Source organism: Halichoerus grypus, chromosome 8, assembly GCF_964656455.1.
Source record: "Halichoerus grypus chromosome 8, mHalGry1.hap1.1, whole genome shotgun sequence".
NCBI lineage: Eukaryota > Metazoa > Chordata > Mammalia > Carnivora > Phocidae > Halichoerus > Halichoerus grypus.
In genome coordinates this window covers 48,027,686-48,052,069 of record NC_135719.1, presented here as the reverse complement: position 1 = coordinate 48,052,069, position 24,384 = coordinate 48,027,686, and the positions used below count along the sequence as shown (strand labels likewise).

The 24,384-nt window shown below is 43.5% G+C and overlaps 1 protein-coding gene across 9 annotated transcripts in view; it reads left to right on the top strand.

Moving 5' to 3' along the window:
- DIS3L (DIS3 like exosome 3'-5' exoribonuclease) overlaps positions 1-24,126 on the top strand; it is a 32,690-nt gene extending 8,564 nt beyond the window's left edge. For 5 of the 9 annotated variants that reach the window (XM_036087138.2, XM_036087139.2, XM_036087141.2 and 2 more), the window contains 15 exons: positions 2,218-2,346; positions 4,220-4,355; positions 6,947-7,123; positions 8,313-8,391; positions 9,334-9,513; positions 11,597-11,766; positions 13,098-13,259; positions 15,159-15,406; positions 15,948-16,040; positions 18,311-18,844; positions 20,981-21,135; positions 21,236-21,414; positions 22,683-22,828; positions 23,517-23,691; positions 23,779-24,126. In XM_036087138.2, the coding sequence (XP_035943031.2) occupies positions 2,218-2,346; positions 4,220-4,355; positions 6,947-7,123; positions 8,313-8,391; positions 9,334-9,513; positions 11,597-11,766; positions 13,098-13,259; positions 15,159-15,406; positions 15,948-16,040; positions 18,311-18,844; positions 20,981-21,135; positions 21,236-21,414; positions 22,683-22,828; positions 23,517-23,691; positions 23,779-24,087 (2,872 nt within the window). In that variant the 3' untranslated portion in view covers positions 24,088-24,126. Of the gene's footprint in view, positions 1-1,586; positions 1,717-2,217; positions 2,347-4,219; positions 4,356-6,946; positions 7,124-8,312; positions 8,392-9,333; positions 9,514-11,596; positions 11,767-13,097; positions 13,260-15,158; positions 15,407-15,947; positions 16,041-18,310; positions 18,845-20,980; positions 21,136-21,235; positions 21,415-22,682; positions 22,829-23,516; positions 23,692-23,778 lie in introns of those variants that run through there. The other 4 variants (XM_078079174.1, XM_036087142.2, XM_036087143.2 and 1 more) reach the window with 4 other exon arrangements.
- The last annotated feature ends 258 nt before the right edge of the window (positions 24,127-24,384 follow it).

The window sequence follows — 24,384 nt, the reverse complement described above, 5'->3', positions numbered from 1 at the left end:
TTATCCATGTTGTAGCATGTGTCAGAACTTCCTTTTTTAAGACTGAATAATATTCTCTTGTAGGTATACACCACATTTTGTTCATCCATCTGTTGTTGGACACTTAGATTGCTTCTTGGTTACCTTTGGCTATTGTGAAGAATCGTGCCATGAACATTGGTATAAGAATATCTTTGAGACCCTGTCTTCAGTTCTTTGGGGTATATGCCCAGAAGTGCAGTTGCTGGGTCACGTGGTAGTTCTTGTTTTGTTCTTTTTTTTTAAAGATTTTTGGTAGTTCTTGTTTTAATTTTTTTGAGGACTGGCTGATTCTGTCATGTTCACCGTGAGCAGGGTGCTGTGGATGAAGAGATGTCTAGATGGTGTCATCTGAGGGCATTCAGTGGAGCAAAAGACCCAGCACATAGAAGGAATGCAGCAAATGTTTGCTAAATGAAGGATGCTTAATACAGAAGAAAACTAGCAAACAAATGAGTGCACTAAGTTAGGTGCTTTTTTAGGGGTCTAGCAAATGTGATGGTCGATAAAGGGAGCAAAAACTATGGAAGATAAGATCAGGAAAAATAGGCAATATTTTTTCAGTGTTTTCTCTGAAATAATTACAGTTGTTTATGAAGTCTCTTCTAAAATCCTTTATTGCTTAAGAAATAAGTGCTCATTTTAAAAAATTCATGCATTACAGAAATGTGTAAAGCAGAAAGTGAAAGTCTTCACCTTACCACTGCGCAGGGATGGTGGCTGTAAGCGGGGTGGTGTAGACTCTTCTATGCATATTGTAAGACGTTTTATTTATTTTTTTTAAAGATTTTATTTATTTATTTGAGAGAGCAAGAGAGACCATGAGCGGGGGGAGAGGGGAGAAGTAGGCTGCCTGCTGATCAGGGAGGCTGATGCGGGGTTCGATCCCAGGACCCTGGGATCATGACCTGAACCAACCGAGCCACCCAGGCGCCCCTCTAAGAGTTTTTAAAACTGACTTTAAATCTCTCTTTGTGAAAGTGGGAAAATTACGAATTATATGTTCTAAGCATTTCTGAGTTGGGGGGGCGGGGCAGCCTTTGTTTGTACAAGTGGGATGCTGTTAAGGAAAGCTGCCATTCACAGACATGAAACTAAATCCTTTTGTTTATTATGAAATTGTAGAAGTGCTATTACTTGATGATTCTTTTTAAAATAGCTCAAAATTAGAATTACTAAGAAAATAAAATCAGTGTTTCTTGTTTTCTGATTAAGTGTTAAGACGACAGAGATATTGGTGATTAGCATTTATTTAAAGAAGAGAAGTTGGAGAGTTCTGCCTTTGCTTTAATGAAAAGACTCTTTTTTTTTTTTTTTTTTAATCCACGGCAGCGGGCTGGAGGTGGGATGGAAGGGCACAAGTTTTATATTAAAACACATGTTAAATGCCAGTCATCTGCCTTGGATAATTTATATGTTAATTTAACATCTGGTTTAATATCAGTCCATTTTTAAATAAACAATTGGCTTCCTTTAAGATAACTGTGAACATTTTCTGTATTTCATATTACCTAGACTATTGAAAGGCACCTTCTTAAAAAAAAAAAAAGAAAAGAAGAGCATTGTCTTGGAAACTGACCCATATGCGGCTGCGTATTTGATGTGAGACTTTGGCTAGCATTACTGGAAGGATCTCCTGATGGGAGAAACCTTAAAACTTTGTTAGTTGTCTGACAGATGAAGCTAGCCCTCATTCGCGTAAGTGAGGCGGCTGCATAAATAGAATTCACAGATAAATCCCCAAACTTACTTCCTTTACATGTCCTTTTCCAGGCTTCCAGCAAAAAGTAAAATGTACTCATGCCTAATGCCATTTATAGAACAAAGTGAGGCACGAAAATAAAGTGCTAACCTCTGCTTGCCTCTGGTCCTGCCTGAGCCTTTGAAGAGGGGGCTGTGTGGGGCAGGGCCATATAATTCCGTAATAAATGGCCAGAAGTCTAGAAGGGGAAAGGGCGGGGGTGATCGATCCACACGCTAATGAATGAGGTGCTGCCTGAGCACATTCTAGCGGGCGAAATTGAGAAACGACAGCCCAATAGTACTACGCGCACCAAGGCCGATATAAATAAGTGTTTCTTGGGTTTTAAATAATCAGTCTTTTGTCCTAAAATGCCTCATCTTCTTTGATCCTTAGCAAGAGCTAGCAGTAGATGAAAGCCTGCTATGTCAGATTTATTTTTCTCCTCTGTGTCCCAGACAGTATAACAAATTGCGAAATCTCCTGAAGGATGCACGTCATGATTGCATTCTCTTTGCTAATGAATTCCAGCAGCACTGCTATCTCCCTCGAGAAAGAGGAGAATCCATGGAAAAGTGGCAGACCAGGTATGGCTGGGCGTTGGCCTGACTCTCTTTACTTTCTTTACCACTGGTTATCCGGGAGTTGATCGAAGTAGGATGCTAGAATAAACCGGCAGTTATTCTGGAACTATGATTAATACTGAAATGCTTAATGCGTCACTATCTTAGATACATCGTTTAAATACATGTATGTTTTAGAAATTGTCATAAGGGAGCCACAGATACTCAGAGTGAGTCAGCTGGCGTTTAATGCTCGTGGGGGGCGGGGAAGGTCCACTTTTAAGCTAAGATCATCTCAGTTTTTCTGGTATAGGTTGCTCTGATATCCCAACCAGTCTTGTTAAACTGAAACTGGTAGGTTAATTCTGGTAAAGCTGTTTTAGGAAGTATGGCGTCACCGTTTAGATCCGCCTAAAAGCAGAGCCTGAAGCAAGGAGTTGGGTGTGGGTTGTTGATGTGGGGGGCAATTCCCTGAAACAGGAGTGAGGAAGTGCAGGGCGTGAGACAGGAGGAGGGAAAGCAGTTAAGGATGTGTTACTGCTGTGGGAAACTGAGGCTCAGTCCTATTGGGAACCTCTGAGAAGCTGCACAGTATGTGCCTCAGAAGTTGTCTGGAAGGGCGGAGGCGAGGGTGGTAAAAGACTTCGGCCTTTAGCTGAGGGTCATTCTGCAGGGGTGATGACTACTCAGCGGGCCCGAGGTGGGATGGGAGTGCCGCCCAGCTGCAGCCGAAGTCAGAGGTGGGCCTGGGGCGCAGGTGCTGGGCCCCCATAGCCTCTGCTCTGCTCTTCTGCAGAGAGCCAAGGAGATCTTAAGCTCTCAAATGTCTTATCCATACAAAACATTTAAATCGTCTTTTTCCTTGTATTTCTTTATCTATATAGCCATTAAATATTTAAATTCTCTAAAGTAAAATAAGCACTGATGCATACTGAGTCCTTAATTATAGTCCAGAGTTCCCACAGGGCCCAATACCAGAAAGGGAAAGCAAATCTTTCTCTAGATTAGGTCACACGTGAGTACTTAGAATGATCATACTGCCTAACTACACAGGCTCGTACACTTTATGCTGGCTGAATTCTTTTTTAAGGACTTTATTTATTTGTCAGAGAGGGAACACAAGCAGGGGGAGCGGCAGGCAGAGAGAGAAGCAGGCTCCCTGCTGAGCAGGGAGCCCGATGCGGGGCTCGATCCCGGGATCATGACCTGAGCCGAAGGCAGACGCTTAACTGACTGAGCCACTCAGGTGTCCCTGGCTGAAATTTTTTTTGACCTAAAACTGAAGGAACCTTACCTAGCATCTTACTTTGCAGAAAGGGGAACAGATGCCTACAGATACCGGCTGTCCGAGTTTATACACATCACTGGACACATAATCCAGCCTCGAACACACGTCTTCAGATCTAGGCTGTGTTTTCCAATTCCGGCTCTTTTCAGGAAGATTTCCAGACATTTCATGTGATTCCATAGCAGACCTTATTAGATTATGATCTTCAGCTATTTGCAGCCTAGTTTTGCTCTTAGCCAGACTTGGTTCGTCGTCCTTTCAACCTCACATAGCTTAGCTAGTCACCCGGGCCATGCTGTGTATCACAGCATGCCAACTAAAAGGTAGGAAAAGAGCCTCATGGTTTCCAGGCCATATCAAGAAATGAAAGAGGTTGCTGTGGCAGTTGGATGTCTTCAGGGAGAAGAGATGTCAGGTGCTTTCTGATTCATCTTTGTGTCCCCCCAGAGTGCCGAACCCAGGGCGTATTTTAATAGGTGCTCGGGAATTAGTTGTTGAATGAACGAATGGTTGTCTGCATCGACTGAAGGGGAACAGGTTAAGAGCCAAGGGTGAAGCTTGAAACAGCAGCTTGTCTTGGGAGGGCTCACGTGCCCTTTGCTTTTCCAGGAGCATATACAATGCAGCCGTGTGGTACTTTCACCACTGCCAGGATAGGATGCCAATCGTTATGGTGACAGAAGACAAAGAGGCAATTCAGCAGTATGGAAGTGAGACAGAAGGAGTGTTTGTGATTTCTTTCAAGGTACTTCCATCTGTTGTGTCCATGAGTGTGTGTGTGTGTGTGTGTGTGTGTTCACTTACTCAGTGGTGCCCATAATGCTCTCGGGCCCAGTGGCAATACAGAAAAGGGAAAATAAAGAGTGAAGGAAGACTTCAACCAACGAGTTCCATGTCTTTGTTTCTCTCCAACTAAGCAATCTTGACTTCAGCAAATTTGGGCAAACTCCCTGTGACCGTAAGACCCACAGCATCTGAGACGTCAGCCCAGTAAGCCCCCTGTTGACCAAGAACTCGTCCATAGTTCTAACAGTAACAATATTAGGAGTGATGATGGTGAGATGAGGTTGGATCTTATAAAATTGCCAACATTCTCTTGTTTTTGACCTACAAAATGGCAGTTTTACATGGTTTCACCTAATAGTAATAGCCAACACTCATCTATGCCAGGCACCGTTCTAAGTGGATTATTTCATTTAATTCTTACAACAGGCCCACGAGGTAGATGTTATTGTCCATATTTTATTGACGAGGAAACTAAAGCACAGAAAGGCTAAGCAACTCGCACAAAGTCACACAGGTAGCAAGTGGTGGGACTAGGATTAGAACCCCGGAACTCTGACTCCAAAGCTCTTACCCACCCTGCTCTGCTGCCTCTCAAATTATTTTTCTGAGCACCCACGCAACATAGTTTTGAAGGCCAGCCTTGTTTTTCTGCTGTTGCTCGCTCTTCCCCACCTACGAATGTGCACCGGGGTTAGTAGGGATAGAGGAAGGGGTGAGGAGTGCTGTGGGAGAGCTGTCACATCAGCTTGGTGTCCAGATCACAGACAGGAGCAGCGTTATTGGGGACCATTCCTTGGGCTGTGTTGGCAACACAGTTCTCCTGGTTTGGGGGGACCCTTTGGGAAAGTGGGATGGCTGTTAACCTCCCAATAGATTACTGACCTCGTGTGTCTGCCCCGTTGGCCAATCAAGTTCCCATGGTTGGTATCCGTTTTTTGATTCAGAACCTTGAATGAGACCCTCCATTACCCCTGTCTGTTCACAGAAAGTCAAGTTGGATTTTGAATTGTAGACGCTGTAAGAGTTCCCAGGTGCTTGTATTGCTAAAGATTTGCCAATAGAATTTTCTTGGCCCTGCTATAACAAAGTGTTCTAGCGTGCCAGAGAATTCCGGGGGCGCTGGATATTAATGATGGTGTCACTTGCTTTCTCTGTTGCTATACATCATGTCTTGTTCCTGCAGAGGACAGCTGACTAAAATTACATTTTTCTACTTTTTGTTAAAATTACTTTTCTTTGTCGTCCAGTCCTAGAGTGCCGTTTTATTGTGTATAGTGTCTCCTAAGCAAACTGTGTAACCGAGGGCTTCATAGAGGTGAATGATAGCAGGAAAAAGGAGACACTTGTGTAGTTCAGATGAGAAGGAAGGCCAGAATTTCCTGTGGGGACTTGACATGAGCTGGGAAGAGGGGAGACAAATCCTCGCGAAGAGGCGGTTCATAGTGGCAAAAGCCTGGTGGTGGCAAGCGACCATGGAGTCGGGGTACTGAGTCAGCACAGACAGAACTTCTCGAAGGACTGGGAAAGAAAGGAAGTGATCTGAACAGGTCCCTGAAGTCAGTGGGAGAAATGCTGGCATTGGCAAGAAGGAAAATGTGTTTTCTTTTTAATTTGAGGAAAGAGAATGTGCTAGACTCTACCTTAGACTTCAAGTTGAGTTAAAAACACCCGTAAAACTGATGTTATTCAGTGAGAGCCAACCGTTTGAGGGAGTGTGCTCTGGACATAGCACAGCCGGCCTCAGCACTCCGTCGTCCTCTTGCGGGTGGTGCTGGGCGTTTGGTCTAGGGTCTCTCTGACGGAATTGCCCCAAAAGGTGCAATAACAGTAAGTCCACACGGAGGGGACCCTGACCACTTGTTTCAAAGTCACATTTCATACCAGGTCATCACACTAATAACAACGTCTACATGAGGAATGTTACCACATCTGTGAACGGTCCCCAAGACTCTGGGAGCTTAGGAGAGGAAGGCCTCAGAAGAATAGAAAACCTTTACTTTGCCCCTCTCTGCTTATTTGACATAGCCAGTGGTCGGGGGGAGAGGGAGGGAGGAGACATTTCCACAGACACTTCCCTCCTTGCCATTTTTACATGCTTATTTAAGTTTCTTAGAAATTTCAAACGTTTCAAGATGAAAAAAACAAAACAAAACAAAGAAAAAGCAAGACGAGAATGCACACAGAAGAGCTCTTCTCTCCATTCACTGCAGGCAGTTGTCTGCAGCAATGAGATGCAGGTGAAGACAGGCAGAAGGACAGGGGCGTGTGTGCGTGCGTGCAGCGGGTGGGGGAGAGCAGGAGGAGATTCGAAAGTGCCAGTGAGCATTCCATGGTAGGAAGGGCCTCCCTAGGGTCATTCGGCCCAGCTTCAGGGCAGAGTGAGATGGTAGAAAACCAGCCAGTAATGTGAGGCTCGGGGAGGTAAGGCTCGCTGAGCGCCTCCTCCAAACCGCGTGCCCACAGTTCCCGTGCAGGACTTTCGGTGATACTCCTGCAAGGAAGCACCATCATCCTCCGACCACGTTTCTCTTGTGCCTTCATCAAATGCAGAATTACCTGGACAATTTTTGGCCCGACTTAAAGGCCGCCCACGAGCTCTGTGACTCTATCCTTCAGTCTCGACGGGAAAGAGAGAATGAGAGTCAGGAGAGCCACGGGAAGGAGTACGCAGAACATCTTCCCCTGGAAGTGTTGGAAGCCGGCATTAAGTCTGGGCGCTACATCCAGGTGAGGGTGGTCATGAAGCATTGGCGTCGGCGCCAGCCGGCATGTTTTCTTCTCTGCTTTACTGGCCTGTCACGGGCCTTTAATTTCGAAGGCCGTAAATAAAATGGGCATGAGTAAGCCAGAGCTGTCCATGTTTAAGATGATTTGAGAGTTGTTCTTCCTGTGGACACCTTGCTGTCTGGTTTGGTGCTACTCTTTCTTAATTGGGTTACATATTGAGCATCACACAAGGAGTCTTATAAATGCCTCCACCTCTCTGGGAAAGAGAAGATATTTTTGAATCAAGGTATGGAGATCTGACAAAATTGTGAAATTAGTGAAATTTGGCTTCTTCACTCTTTTGTAATTTTCCTGCACCATTCAAGGGGTCTTTTGTGGTCCTTCAGGACCCAGAACCCAGAAGCTGTCAAGCTGTCTTGAGAAGGAATCAGATAAAATTATTATTCAGATTTAACAGTTTGATGTGTCTGTGCACACACATTTTATCACATCAGTAGATTTGTGTATCCGTCACCACTATCAAGGTACAGAAGTGTTCCATCGGGAATTTTACATTTTTGACAAGCAGCTCAGACAGTTTTTATGCAGGTCAAAGTTTGAGAATACCATGCTGAAGTCCCTCCCTAAAGTGTGGGTATTTTTTTTTTTTAAAGATTTTATTTATTTATTTGACAGAGAGAGACACAGCGAGAGAGGGAACACAAGTAGGGGGAGTGGGAGAGGGAGAAGCAGGCTTCCCACTGAGCAGGGAGCCCGATGTGGGGCTCGATCCCAGGACCCTGGGATCATGACCTGAGCCGAAGGCAGACGCCTAACGACCGAGCCACCCAGGCGCCCCTAAAGTGTGGGTATTTTTATTATTATTATTATTAAGAGAGCATAGGGGTGGGGCAGGGGCAGGCAGAGAGAGAGGGTAAGCGAGAATTGTGAGCAGGCTCCACGCCCAACAGGAAATCAAGGGTCAGATGCTTAACCGACTGAGCCACCCAGGTGCCCCTAAAGTATGGGTATTTTAAATGAGTATGCCTTGAGGAGAAAAGAAACCTTGGTGATGAATATTTTTCCTAAAGGAAGGGATCCCAGACCTTAAAAGAATATTTTGGGGATATTTTCATAGACCTTTTAAAAACTGTACCTTTGGAGGCAAAGTGGGCAGAAATTTTTCAGTTGATTTTTGTTGTGATTTTAGGGAATCCTGAATGTCAACAAACACAGGGCACAAATAGAAGCTTTCGTTCGACTTCAAGGAGCCAGCTGTAAAGATTCAGGTTCAGTATAAGCCTTACCTAAATTTCCATGCCACATCTTTATTATGATATTACACAGTAAAGAAAGCAAAGCTGAAACTGTCGCGTCGAATATGCCAGTCGGATTACCCCCACTCTGGGTGTGCGGGATCCCGGATTGGTGATTTCCCCCCTTGCGTTTTATCTGATTTTATTGCAATCAATTTTTAAAATTGAGAACAGCTAAATTTTATTGAGTATCCACTCTACCTCAGGTACTGTTCTAAGCACTAAACGTAGATATCATCATTGTTTTGCCCCTTTTCTTCGTGAGGATACACAAGGTTACAGGTGAGGAAGGTGTCATACAGAGAAGCAAAGTAACTCGCCCGAGCTCACACATCTGGTGAGCAGTGGGGCTGAGTCTCCTTCGGAGGCAGTTTGGCTGCGATTTTAAGACACTGCCCTGTGCAGCCTTACTGGAATAATTTTAAAAGTGATAATAATGAAGATGGTGTGTAAATAAGCTGTATCATAACAGAGTGTAGCTCTTAGGTCTTCAGTGGCAGGGAGCAAAACACCCTGGAAGTCGAGGGAACGTGGCTGGATGGAAGGAGAAGGAGAATTTCTCCCGCTGTCTGCTGCTTGGGGGTCCGGCGGGATCCGTGGTTCATCGGCCCGCTCACCACCCCCTGGCTGCGTGGCCCCTGACAGCGTGTGACACAATTCCAGCGTGGGCTTACGTAGGTTGGTGCAGGGAGCGGCCACCTGCTATAAATATGGGCAGAGGAAGCCCTTCTCAAAGCACGTGACATAATAGGACGCGGTGGCCGTGTTTCTTCATTCCTAACCTGTGGAACGAAGTTTGACCTCCCCTTTGAAGGAGGAAGCTTTTCTCTGCAGGGCCACTGATTAGATGTCAGATGCATTATGTGTGGCATTCCCCCGCGGCTTTATGGGGTTTCCGTGTGCCCGCCCAAACAGGTTTAGTCAGTGACATCCTCATCCACGGGATGAAGGCTCGAAACCGCTCGATCCATGGAGACGTGGTAGTCGTGGAATTGCTCCCTAGAAACGAATGGAAAGGAAGAACGGCCGCCCTGTGTGAGAATGACAGTGAGGACAAGGCCTTGGGAGACCCCCCGAGTGAGCCCATGCCCACAGGTGAGCCCGCTGGCAGGCCTCCCTGTTTCCGGTTTTCCCGTGGGAAGTTTCTTTGTCCTGTCTGTAACGATCCAGAAATACTACAGTTATTAAGGTTCCTTATCGTTTCCTTTCCTCCATTACCCGTTGCCCCCTCTCTGCAGATTGATGTTATTCTCCTCAACATCCAAATATGCCGTCATATCTCCCATCCTAGAACAGAACAAAACCCCAAATCCTCTCAAGTCCCACATCCCCTCCGGCTCCTGCCCTTTTCTCTGCTTTAGTGTACGACGAGACTCAGTGAAACCCCTAACCCTGCGTTCTCTCAGCTTCCTCTCTACCCACTGTCTCCTGAAGCCGCTACATTCAGCCGCCCACACCCCCAGAAACCCTTGACCTGACCTTTTGTCAAGGGCACCAGTGACCTCGTTGCCTGTAGCCCTGGGCGCCTGTAACCCTCGGCAGCATTTGGCCAACAGATCACTGCCTCATCTTGGGCTTCTGGGTGCTTCGCCTCCCCTGCTGGGTGCTCCTTCTCGGGTCCCTTTGCTCGAGCTTCTCCGTCTTAACGGACCTCCGGGAGGCACCTGGGCTCCTCGCGGAATGTCCTTCAGTCCTCTCGCTCCGTTTCTCCAGCCCAGACCCCCTGCTCAGCCTCCAGTGTTGTCTCAGTTGTCCATGTGGCATCTTCCCCTGAATGTCCGATGGGCACCTCCCACTTAGCACGCCTAATAACAAACTCCTGATTTCTACCCCCAAACCTGCTGCTCCCCGAGGCTTCCCCCTCTCAATAAATGGCAGGTTCATTCGGTACGTGGTCAACCCAAAGGCCCTGGGATTTACCCTCCACTTTTTCTGTCACTCATCAGCAAGGCCTGGCAGCCTCTGCCCTCCGTATGGCCTGTCCCGCGCCCCGCCGCTCCTCTCCTGACCGGGTCCGCGAGAACCCCTTGGCGTGGCCATCCCAGCTGCCGCCTCACTGGTCTCCCTGCTCCCCGCCTCGCTCCCAAATGGCCTTTTCTCCACACGGGAGCCAGCCACAGGGGTCCTTTTAAAGGTCTTTGGGTCCAGTCATGTCTCTGCTCTAAGCTCTCCAGTGACTGCTTCCTGTTTCTCTCAGAATAAAATCCGAAGTCTTTACCGTGGCCTACAGGGTCCCGCTGGCTTGGCCTGTCTTCTGTCACTGTCCTCGTCATCACTGTGCTCCTGCCACATTGACCGACTTGTCCTCTCACCGCTGAAAACGAGCTTTCCCCAAACCTCCTCATGCCAGCCTCCCTCACTTCAAGTCTCTGCTCAGATTGTCACTTCATTTAAAATAGCTGCCATTGCGGACCCTGTGTCACTCTTGGTCACCTTACCCTACTTTGTATCTTCCTTAGCAAACACCACTACCGTCCATGTATTTACTTTTTATTGTCTGTTTCCCACCCCTACGGACACCCAAACTAGAACGTCCACTCCAGAAAATCAAGGACTTTGTCTGTTCTGATATTGAGACATTCCCTGCACCTAACAGGGCCTCATACCTGGTAGGGGCTCAATCAGTCAGTAGTTAAATAGTCAAAAGATAGCACTTTTAACTATTAAAGTTTGTTTTTTCTTGACCTCAGTCAGTGATGCTGGAAAGTGTTGTATGTCAGACTTAACGATTTGCATACTTCATTGTGTATAGTGTTGGCCCAAATGATCTTGACTGGTGGGAAAATGCAAGAAAGACAGTGAATATGCACAGGAGAGGGCATAAGTTAAAAAACTAAAAAGCACTGGCTTTTCCCGACACCCTCAACCTGAGATTGATAAGAGAAGGGCAAAAGAGAAAGTGGAAAGTGGGACTGATGGATGCTAAGTGTCACATCAGACCCCACAGCAGAAAGGGCAAACTGATGATGTTATAAAAAAAAATTATCTTTCAAAAAATTAGCCATCTTAATATAAAATGCCAGGAAGGCAAATGTTTAAGCATCTCTACTTGTGTAGATGTGCTTGATACAAATGGGACGTTGTGTTTCCTGTTTTCTTCCTCATTGCTGAACTAGTCAGCATCCAGAGACGTAACATCTCACCAGTTAAGGCCTTATTTTGTTTTGTTTTCCCAAAGGCAGAGTGGTGGGCATCCTTCAGAAGAACTGGCGGGATTATGTGGTGACATTTCCGTCCAAAGAAGAGGTCCAGTCTCAGGGCAAAAATGCTCAGAAAATCCTAGTTACACCTTGGGATTACAGAATTCCCAAAATCCGCATTAGCACTCAGCAAGCAGAAGCGCTCCAGGTAGCTGACGTACTTCTCCCCTTTTCCTCCTGTCTTTGCCAGCCTTCCAGCTCTACCAGGAAACATGGTTAATGCCTTTGCATAAGAAGGGATAAATTATTGATGGCATTTGGCATCTCGAGATCCTGTTTTTTAAAAATTCTAAGTATATAGAACCATCTGTTAAGCAGTCCTTGGTTAATAAATGGAGGCCAGAGAGAAACTGTCCTAGAAAGAGCTGTGTAGGACAACTACAGAGTACATACATTATCCGGCTGTCCAACACAGAAACTTCCAATAGATATGCTTTGCCAACACTAACAAGCTTTCTTCCAGCCAGTGATACAGAAATACGATCCCTCTGCCCTGTGGGGATGATATAGTGGTACTTCCACCGAATCGATTATCCATAAAGGAATATAGCACTGGAGAGAAGATGTAAACAAGGAAGTTAGGAATAAACCTTTACTGTGACGAAGAGTACGAGCATGGCCCAATTTCATTTGCCTGATGTTTTGCAGTTGGTAAATGAGACCTTGTAGCAGGACGTCCCGAGCCAGAGCCAATAACCGGGTCTTTGTGTACCCTTTGCATCCTCAGAAGCCTTCTGCAGGCTCTCTGAGGCCAGTTTCAACCCTCGCTTTCCAAACCCGTGGTTTGCTGGAGTTTGGGGGCAGTGGGGTTCAGTTCACACTGACCCCTCCTTCCCCACCAGAAGATGCCCTTAAAACTGAGAAAGTAACTTCAAAGAAAGTAGAAAGCCGGGACGCCTGGGTGGCTCAGTCGGTAGAGTGTCTGCCTTCGGCTCGGGTCATGGTGCCAGGGTCCTGGGATCGAGTCCCTCATCGGGCTCCCTGCTCCGTGGGGAGCCTGCTTCTCCCTCTGCCTCTGCCTCTCTCTCTCTGTGTCTCTCATGAATCAATAAATAAAATCTTTTAAGAAAGAGAAAAAAAAGAAAGTAGAAAGTAACTCCCACACTGGCAAAATTGAGATTTTTGTTTTGAAATGGAATTTGTACTATGCACAATGGGGTTTTCCTTCGTGTTGCAAATGTTAACTAGAATGTGTCACAGTTGGCTTTCTTTAACAGACTAAAATTTGCAGCCTGTTTATTTGATGTAGAGAGGTATTGCCTCCTTCCAGAGCATTGGGCCAATCACTTACATAACCATCTGGCAATTTAGTAAAACAGCAAGAATCAAAACAAGAAGCAAAACCCACTGTTAAATCGGCCACTCTTTTTGGAGCTTGATGCTGTGTATCTTGTTTATCTGGTGCTTCTGATTGACCCACTTAATTCCTGGTGCTGGGCTGGTGGGTTTCTTTTTTTTTTTTTTCCTCTTTTTGTGCAGGACTTCCGGGTGGTTGTACGCATCGATTCCTGGGAGTCGACATCTGTGTATCCAAATGGACATTTTGTGCGTGTTTTAGGAAGAATCGGGGACCTGGAAGGGGAAATCGCAACCATCTTGGTGGAAAACAGTATTTCGGTTGTCCCTTTCTCCGAAGCTCAGGTCCGGTTTCCCAGAGTCCTTCGGTCTAGTGAAGGACATTCTGTACAGTTTCTTTTTGCATTCGTTTGTTGTTTGTTTCATCGTTAAGAAGAAAAATCTCTGTACTGTGTAACCACTCACGAAAGCCACAGAGAATGGAAGAATCTCACTCCTCTCTATTCTGTGTGTGGACCAGACTGAAGTCAGCTTCAAGTGCATAGTTAGTTTTCCCAGAGCCTCACAGCTCTCACATTTTTACATTTTCCAACTGTGCTTAAAAATGGTGCATCAGTGGCTTATTGTCAGTATACATCCATCGCCAGCAGCTGCAAGGTGCCTAGTTACAGACCCTACTGGGCTCCACTCCCTGTCCTAATCACTCACCCACAGGCCTGCACAGAGCCACGGGGAGCGGCTTCTAGGGCTCCATGTACCTCTGACCTGAGGGTCAAAAAATAATGCTCTTGAAACAGTTTTTGTAACCTTTGCAGAAAACACAAATTCAATAAACATAAAACATTAGCTATTGCCATCACTTTATGATCTTTTAAAATCCTCATAAATCTTGTTTATTAGTCTTGCATAACTAGATCCATAGTGTGCCCGTGCTATTTTCTGTTCTTCTTTCGCTTAAAATTATTTCTGTGTATTGACATAGCTACTTTGTAGTTACAGCAAATTATTGCATATCGATGTACTCTGCTTGGCTTAAGTCTTCCTCGATTGTTGGACATGGGGCTGTTTAATTTTTCAGTAGTAGAAGAAATGCTACTTCAAACATTTTTATAAACATTGCTTTTTTTTTTTTTTTTTCCTTTTGCATCATTTTTCTCGGGATGTAGTCCTTAAAGTAAGATTACCAAGTCAAAGGGCATAAAAAATTTTAAGTGGCTTTTATTTATATGGGCAGATTGTTCTCCAGAAAAATTGGACCAGTTTGCATTGCCGACAAGAGTGTATGGGTGTTATTTTCATTATAGTCTTTGACAGAACAGTAGCTATAATAGTAAAATATTTTGGAATATTTTACATTATTAAATTTTTATGCTTAACATTAGTTTCTGGAAATTATTTGTTGACTTGTTTTGACAGCTCTTAGTGAAAATGTTAGAATAAAATAAAGCATGGATTAGACTTCACAGGACTAGAATTTTCTCTTCCCGTTTAGCCTACTTAACTGCAAATTGATGGCCTAAACAGGTAATAATAGAGAGAAAGTGCCCTAGATTGGTCCTGCTTAAATTATCTTTAAGGAATAGGCTTTTAGTACTTGGGACATGTTGATTTTTTTTTTTAGGGCTTACCTTGAATTAAAAGCTCAAGTACATTTAAACAAGTGGGTCATTTGAAAATGGGGAAGAGGTTGTGCTCTTTATAAGCCACCATTCATCCTTGCCGTGGCCTCCATAACTAAAGAAGCTGCCGGAGGGCGCCTGGGTGGCTCAGTCGTTAAGCATCTGCCTTCGGCTCAGGTCGTGATCCCAGCGTCCTGGGATCGAGCCCTGCATCGGGCTCCCTGTTCCACGGGGAGCCTGCTTCTCCCTCTCCCACTCCTCCTGCTTGTGTTCCTGCTCTCGCTGTCTCTCTCTCTGTCAAATAAAGAAATAAAATCTTAAAAAAAAAAAAAAAAAAAAGCTGCGAGAAACTGGCACATTTCCTGCCAAACTGTAAGGGTCCTCAAGGGCAGGGGACTTCGTCTTTCCTATTGGCTCCTGACCTTTCCAGAACCTAGCGCAGTTCTGGACACACATTAGGCACTAATAAATAATTATTGATCGAAAGAAGGAAACAAGTTTATTGCAAAAGGTAACAGGGAATGAATGGGATTTCTATGAGGTTGCAGTGAGAATGTTCCAGAGCAGATTTTCACAGGAAGCTTATGGTGCGAGAATTGCTGAATATCTGACTCTCGTCATACAGATGTGTGAGATGCCAGTCAACACACCAGGAAATCCCTGGAAAGTGAGTCGTGAAGAGGAACGAGAACGGAAAGACTTGAGGGAAACCCATCTTGTGTTCAGCATTGACCCAAAAGGCTGTGAAGATGTGGACGACACGCTCTCAGTCAGAACCTTAACTAATGGCAACTTGGAACTTGGGGTCCACATTGCAGACGTAACGCACTTCGTGCCACCAAATTCTTATATCGACATTGAAGCTAGGACAAGGTAATGTCTTTAGACACCAACAGTGTATTTGTGACTCTAACCTATTCCATAACTCCCGAGTTTCAGAGTCTCAAAACAAAGATTTCCCAGTTTTGTGCAATTCTGCAAATCCCTTCTAGGGGGAAAAAAAAAAAAATGGAGGTCCACTTCCCCTTTCCCTTTAGAGAAGTAGTTCCTTGATCAATTTACCTTTCCTTTTTTTTAACAGAACCTTTTCAAACCCCCTTTCCTTCTAAAGTGCAGTGAGTTAAATTTTTCCTGTATGGATACTATTTTCTATAAGTACCGGCTCATTACACTCTAATTTTTCCTAGACAACTAAGATTCATGTCACTTTTTCTTTCTTTTTATTGTCAGTGGAAGAATATTCAGCCCAAGGCAGTCCCCCTTAGTCCCCTTGATTACCCAGTCTGCTGCACTTTATGAAAAAGCAAGTCTTGGGGGATCTGCACTGAGGATGTGGCCCTTTACCTCTCCGCGGCCCCTGCAGTCAGCCGTTGTGCTGCTGAAGGTCACCCACCCGTGTATGTGTCATTCACAGGGCCACCACTTACTATTTAGCAGACCGTCGCTATGACATGCTGCCCTCCATCCTCAGCGCTGATTTGTGCTCTCTTCTGGGAGGCGTTGATAGGTGAGTTTGTTGATGATTTTTTTTTTTTTAATCACCAGGGCTTGTCTTGGCCCTTCTGTGATGCCTAGTGCTTTTGCTTCTGGCCTCTTTCTCCTCTTCCTTTGAATATGCTCTGCCCCCTGCTCTCCACCCCTGATTTCCCCCTGTGCCCTCTGCGCCACTTATTTGTAGGCAGCTTTATTTCTCTAGCCTTCCCTTCCCTTCCCCTCATCTTTTCTGCCTGTCTAGCTGTGAGGCCGCTTCTCCCTCTGTTGTTGGCTTTTTAAACTCAGCTAAAGGGGCGCCTGGGTGGCTCAGTTGGTTAAGCAACTGCCTTCGGCCTAGGTCATGATCCCAGGGTGCTGGGATCGAGCCCCACATCGGGCTCCCTGCTCAGCGGGGAACTTGCTTCTCCCTCTCCCTCTGACTACAGCTCTGCCTACTTGTGCTCTTGCTCTCTCTCTCTCTGTGTCAAATAAATAAATAAAATCTTAAAAAAAAAAAAAAAAATTTTAAACTCAGCTAAAGTCTGGGAACAAACGCGGACGATTTTGTGCATATATATTCCCCAGTTGAGGCTGTTTTGCATGAGGATCATGAACTTAGGGAGTTTTTTGTTTATTTGTTGTAGTTAACATTTACATCTATCTTTGAATACATATAAAACCATATAGTCCAGAATTTATAGGTTCCAAAAGATATTTAGTGAAAGGCTCCCCTCCTATCACTTTCCCCCAGTCACCAATTTCTTTTTATTTTATTTTATTTATTTGGGAGAGAAAGCACATAAGCTGGGGGAATAGCAGAGGGAGAGGGAGAAGCAGGCTCCCCACTGCACAGGGAGCCCGACACAGGACTCATTTCCAGGACCCTGGGATCATGACCCGAGCAGAAGGCAGACGCCCAACCGACGGAGCCACCCAGGCGCCCCCAGTTACCAATTACTTACGTATTTTTCTAGACATAATGCATATACACACAAATGTGGACATGTGGTCTCTCTTTTATATACAAATGGTGACGTTATATGTATATATGCTGTTCAGCAGCTTGCTTTTTATTTCTCTTAATGTAGCTTGGAGATCAGCCTATATTAATAACAGTTGCTTATCTATGGAAATTTGGATTGTTTTCAGTCTTTTGCTATTACAAACAAAACTGTACCGAATTACATGGAACATAAGTCATTCCACATTTTTAAAATACCTGGAGGATAAATTCCTAGAAGTGGAATTTCTGTGTCAAAGGGTATATGCATTTGTGTTTACATAGATGTAATCAAATTGCCCTCCATAAAGGTTACACCAGTTATATTCCCACCACTAATGTGTGAAAATGCTTGTTCCCTCCAACAGCCTTGCCAACACAGTATTTTGTATTTTTTTATCTTTGCCAATTTGAGATGAAAATGGTATCTTACTTAGGTGGTTTTAATTTGCAGTTTTCCTATTAGTAAATTTAAACATTTTTGTGTATGTTTAATACTCATTTATGTATGTATTTTCTGTGAACTCTTTCACGTTCCTTTCTCTTTTTTTTTTTTAGTTTTCCATCTATTTGTAATTGATTTATAAGAACTCTTTACATATTAGGAAAATTAGCCCTGTGTTTTTTATATGAGTTCCAAATGTTGCGTATGTTTTTAAACAGTGATTTGATGGTAAAGTGGTTCTTTACTAAATGAACTTTTTGCTAATTAACCTACCATCGAGAGTGATATGATAGTTCAGTGTTACTCTGTAAGATTTGAAAGGCTTTCTTCTTTACTAGAGAGCCCACCAGACTTAACTCTATCAGTCCTATGCTAGTCTAATCAAAATGGAGAACTGTAAGCTTGTTTGTAACACTACCTGTGAACTAATTTCAGATTTGCTCAGAGCTCAACAGAATCTAGTCTAACTTTGTTGTTTTAATTTTAAATAGTTTTTGAGCTAATGGTGGAGTGTTTGGATTGAGACATCGGTCCAAAAACCTGTAGCATTGTCATTTCTTTTAAGTTACATCCAGGGTCTAGTTCTACTTGCTTCAAAAATGGAAGAATTAGGGGCACCTGGGTGGCTCAGTTATTAGGCGTCTGCCTTCGGCTCGGGTCATGATCCCGGAGTCCTGGGATCGAGCCCCGCATCGGGCTCCCTGCTCAGCGGGGAGTCTGCTTCTCCTTCTCCCTCTGTCTACTACTCTGCCTACTTGTGCTCTCTCTGTCAAATAAATAAAATCTTTAAAAAAAATAAAAAATAAATAAATAAATAAATGGAAGAATTGAATAATGATTAGCCTCACTGGTTTTGTAGGTACGCCGTAAGTGTCATATGGGAATTGGATAAAACCTCCTATGAAATTAAGAAAGTGTGGTACGGCAGAACCATTATTCGATCAGCATACAAACTGTTTTATGAAGCAGCCCAGGAACTGCTGGACGGAAACTTCCACATTGTTGATGACATTCCAGAGTTCAGAGACTTGGATGAGAAGAGCAGACAAGCCAAGCTAGAGGAGTTAGTGTGGGCCATCGGCAAGTTGACGGACATAGCGCGCCACATCCGGGCTAAGCGAGACCATTGCGGTGCCCTCGAACTGGAGGGGGTAGAGATTCGTGTTCAGCTGGATGAGAAAAAGAACATCCATGACCTCATCCCCAAGCAGCCCCTGGAAGTCCACGAGACGGTGGCCGAATGCATGATCCTGGCCAACCACTGGGTAGCCAAGAAGATCTGGGAGAGCTTCCCTCATCAGGCCTTATTGCGCCAGCACCCTCCTCCACACCAGGAGTTTTTTTCTGAACTGCGAGAATGTGCTAAAGCAAAAGGCTTCTTCATAGATACGCGGTAACTCCTGCCTTGAGGGGCCAGAGGGATGCAGGGAGTGCTGTACACTTACTTATCTTACAGTAGTTCCTAAAATTGGGACAGCCGGGTCTTTGACTAAGACTAGAAAACTTCTTGGCTCTCTTCATTTACTATAATGTAGGTATAGAGATTAAAATTAAAATGAGTTTATTTAGACATCATTTTGATCCACTACGATTTGTAAGGCAGTATTAAGGAACCTGTTACCCTTAGTTTAATTTCATAGACCCCTTAGGCAAATACCAAGAAGTAATCCTATTTATTTCATTACTTTAAAAATGCAGCTTATCTTTGAGGCAATATCCTAAAACACCACACCGATGATAAATTTATACCATCCCTTCATAGAATGAGACATCTTTATTCACCCGCCTCCAGGATAAAAGATTTTGCCTATTAAAAATGATGCACAGGGGGCGCCTGGGTGGCTCAGTTGGTTAAGCGACTGCCTTCGGCTCAGGTCATGATCCTGGAGTCCCTGGATCGAGTCCCGCATCAGGCTCCCTGCTCGGCAGGGAGTCTGCTTCTCCCTCTGACCCTCCCCCTCTCATGTGCTTGCTCTCTCTCATTCTCTCTCTCTCAAATAAATAAATAAAAAATCTTTGAAAAAAAAAAAAAATGATGCACAGGGACGCCTGGGTGGCTCAGTCGGTTAAGCGTCTGCCTTCGGCTCGGGTCGTGATCCCAGGGTCCTGGGATTGAGTCCCGCATCGGGCTCCCTGCTCCACGGGGAGCCTGCTTCTCCCTCTGCCTCTGCATCTCTCTCTCTGTCTCTCATGAATGGATAAATAAAATCGTAAAAAAAATAAAAAAATAAATAAAAATGATGTACAGGGGCACCTGGCTGGCTTACTTGGTAGATCATGTGACTCTCGATCTTGGGGTCGTGAGTTCAAGCCCCACAATGGGCTTACTTAAAAACAAAAAAATAAAATAACTAAAGGGTAAGTTTAAAAAATTATTAGTATAGAGGATTTTTTTTTCAATATTTTGTTTCAAATAACAGGTGCTATTTAAAATATCTTCTATTTATTTACCAAAATGGATTTTTTTTTTTTTTTTGCCTCTGTCTGTGATGTATCTTTTGTTGGTTTATTTGGTGGGTGAGTGCCTGGGTGAGCACCGTGTGTGTGGGGCTCACTGGGTAAGGGCTTTCAGATATCTTGTATCATTTGTATTTTACAGATAGGGAATCCCATCTGGAGAAGTTAAGTGACTTACCTGTAGTTTAACAGTGAGTCAGGGCAGAGTCTGGACTTGAATCCACGCATTCACGTCTGTCACGCTGGAAAGCTCACATTAGCCCACTCATGATGCTCTGTTCATCATTTTCCATCTTTCCTTCCCTCCCTCTCTCTTAATGGGCTGTAGTACAGAACTGAATGATATGCCGACTTGTTTCACTTTTAATATAATTCTATTATTTCCTGGGTTTTGAAGATTGAGTAAATAAATAGAATATTTCCTGTCCTTTTCTCTTTAAGAAAAGGAAGATAATTTAAGTTTCTCTTAACTGTGCGCCTCAGGTTTAGTTTAGTTTTGTTTTTTAAGTCCCTCTGCTCAGTAATTCTTGATTTTCAAAAAGTCCGTTCTTTGACGTGTAAGGGATGTTTAACTTAAGGGTGTTAAGAATTCCGTTCCACAAAAGTATTTGACCACCTACTATGTGCTGGGCATTAACCTAACCACATAGGTATCAGTACATTGCTCTTAACTACTTCAGAAATGTTATTTAGAGGCACCTGGGTGGCTCAGATGGTTAAGCGTCTGCCTTTGGCTCAGCTCATGATCTCAGGGTCCTGGGATCGAGCCTCACATCAGGCTCCCTGCTCAGTGGGAAGCTTGCTTCTCCCTCTCCCTCTACTGCTCCCCCTGCTTGTGCTCTCTCACTCTCTCTGTCAAATAAAATCTTAAAAATATATATATATATTATTTAAATTGATATACTTCCTTTGTTTCAACCTTAAAAGCAAACTACATTGCTATAGTTGAAGAGTTGCTTCTAAAACGTATCCAAAATAAAATTTCTTCAGAGTGAAAGATTTCCCTCAGAGTATTGACTTGTACATTGTTGCTGGGGACTAAATAAAGGTCTTTCCGATTTTTTTTTGTCAGGTCCAATAAAACACTGGCTGATTCTCTGGATAATGCGAATGACCCCAATGATCCCATCGTAAACAGGTTGCTGCGATCCATGGCCACGCAGGCCATGTCTAATGCACTGTATTTCTCCACTGGGTCGTGTGCGGAGGAAGAGTTCCATCATTATGGTGAATGATAGCATTTCCTTTTGTGTGGCTATAACCTTGAGCAGGTCGTTTAAAAACTGTATTTTTTTGTTGATTTCCATCTTTTGGTTTCTTTCTGAAGGCCTTGCATTAGATAAATATACTCACTTTACATCTCCGATCAGAAGATACTCAGATATAGTAGTACACCGATTGTTAATGGCAGCCATTTCGAAAGATAAGAAAACGGAAATTAAGGACAATTTGTTCAGCAACAAAGATCTTGAGGAATTATGCAGACATATCAACAACAGAAACCGAGTAAGAGGGGATTTTAAATTCTCTTACCCATCATCTCTTTTGCTAAGAGAATATCAGCTTTATTATGTGGTGGAACGAAGTGCCATATATTCTAGCGCATTAAATTCTGCATTATTCTCCCCAATGAAATAACATGAAAAATTGTAAAGTTTCTTGTGTTGCTCTCAATACATTTATAGATGTTATGAAGTCACTTAATGTGGGTTTAGGAGATTTAACAATAGGTTAGATGTTTTTCCCAAAAAGTAGACATGTAAATTACGACCACGGATCGTCTTACCACCCCGAGATAGGCATTATTCACTATTCCAGACAATGCCTTTTTTATTTACAACAAATAATGGTACCATACCTGCTCTCTGAAATCTTTTGCACTTGACACATCTGTTACTGACAGCATCACTTCAGAGTAATGACATCTTTCTTTTAGAAGCTGCTTTGTATTGTATTTCATATTGTTGGCTAGTGGCTACAATACTGTACAGCATAGAGGAGAGCACTTGGTGATACAGAAAAATTGGAAACTACCTAAATGTTTAATACAATTTTTGTATCCTGTATTCTAGTTCACTGCTGGGCAATATTATAGTCACTAGCCATAGGGGCTATTTAAATTCTTAAAAATTAAAAATTCTGTTCCTCGGTTGCACGAGCCACATTTCACACGCTCCTAGACATGTGTGGCTACCTTTGGGGCAACAGAGATGTATCGAACATTTCCATCATTGCAGAACGTTCTGTTAGGCAGTGCTGTTGTTCTGGGCAACCCAGTTTATAGCCATCCTTGTCTATACACTTTTACAGACTTCTCAGATTGTTGCCTGGATATATTCCTGGCGATAATGAATTGCTGACTCAGAAGGTGTGCACAAATAAAACTTTGATACAATTACCAACTTGCCCTCCAGGACAGCAATACTAATTTATACTTGCACCAGCAGGACTATGGTAGGACAGACTTGAAAATAAAGGCAAGGCATAGATATGGGTACTTTCCTCTACCGGAATGAACTGGAACAGATTCTAAAAAACAGGTTTTTTTCTTAAATAATTAATTTTCTAAAAAAGACATTTTTGAGGGAAAGATTGCTGGATGGTCAGGTTCCCACAAAACTGATTTAATTCATAATAGAGAACAATACTTGTATTAATACTTTCCTAGAGTCCAACCTTTTTTTAAAGACATCGTTTCTGTGGGGGTATGAATTCTGTTCCCCCCGGGAATGTCCGCATGCTTTAGGTGCGGCGGGTTGTGCTTCTTCTTACAGGCAGCACAGCATTCTCAGAAGCAATCTACTGAGCTCTTCCAGTGCATGTATTTTAAAGACAAAGACCCAGAGAATGAGGAGCGTTGCATATCTGATGGGGTTATATATTCAATTAGAACAAATGGTGTGCTTGTATTTATACCAAGGTATGTTACATCTAACATAATAGCTGTTAACAAATCATAGTTACACTCGGGGCGCCGGGGTGGCTCAGTCAGTTAAGCGTCTGCCTTTGGTCAGGTCATGATCTCGGGGTCCTGGGATTGAGTTCGGCATCAGGCTCCCTGCTCAGCAGTCTGTCCCTCTCCCTCTGCCCCTCCCCACGCTGTGCTTGTGCTGTGTCTCAAAAAATAAGATCTTAAAAAAAAAAATCATAGTAAACTAAGTGTAGAACACAAACAGTACATTAGATATAACTCGTTAAAATATAACAACTATTTGTAGGTACAGATGTACATAATGTAATAGAATAATGCACGATATAAGTATAAAAGGAGGGGCGCCTGGATGGCTCAGTCAGTTAAGCATCTGACTCTTGATCTCAGCTCAGGTTGTGATCTTAGGGTCGTGAGTTCAAGCCCCATGTTGGGCTCCTACTTAAAAAACAGTATAAAAGGAGATTAGCATCTAGTACATCTGTATTAGTGTTAAGATAGGATTTTACTTCCTTATTTAGCAAAATATTTTTCCATCTGCTCAGTGAAGTATTTGGAGGTAAATGAGAGGAAAAGTTGTTTTTGATCTAGAATAAAAACTAGCATTCTAGATTGAGTGTACAAGATTTGTATACTAAGAATACATTATCTCTGGATTTTTATTCTGGCAATGATTCAGGTTTGGGATTAAAGGTGCTGCTTATTTAAGAAATAAAGATGGTTTGGTGATCTCATGTGGCTCAGACAGCCGTTCGGAATGGAAACCGGGATCCCTTCAACGATTTCAAAACAAAATCACCTCTACCACAACAGGCGGGGAGTCTGTCACGTTCCATCTGTTTGACCATGTAACAGTAAGTCCATATTTACATTAAGCATTGCTTTCGACGTCAAGTATAAAGAATGTGATTTGGTAATATGCATTTTCTCCTCTGTGATAGGTGAGAATATCTGTACAGGCCTCCCGTTGCCATTCTGATACAATCAGGCTTGAAATAATAAGCAACAAACCGTACATGATACCAGATACAGAACTTTTTCATCAGAGTTCCCTCTTGTTAAAGAGTGATTTAGTGAAAGAAGTAACTAGATCTGTGGAGGAAGCTCAGCTTGCCCAAGAAGTCAAAGTAAACGTCATTCAGGAAGATTATCAAAAATACTGCCAAACAAAGGGAAGAAGCCTGTACACACTCCTAGAGGAGATAAGGGATCTAGCTCTCCTGGATGTTTCCAACAGTTATGGAATGTGAAATACTCTTTTTACTTCATTAAAAGAGCTGTTTTGTGAACGCTTTCAACTTTCTTTCTAACCTTAACATCTAATGTTCTGTGTCACCTAATGTTCTAGTCGATTGGGATGCGGTAGATAGTTCACCAATGCGCAAAACGTTTTCTCATCATTAACTAAAGCTGCATTAAAGAGAAGTTAGGTCCCTGCGGAAACTGATTTTTCAGAAATGGAGAGATCATGAATGGTGACTCTGCAAGTCAGATTGCCAGTCTCTTTTTAATAAATCCAGAATTGATTTTTGATTAGCTTGTCTCAA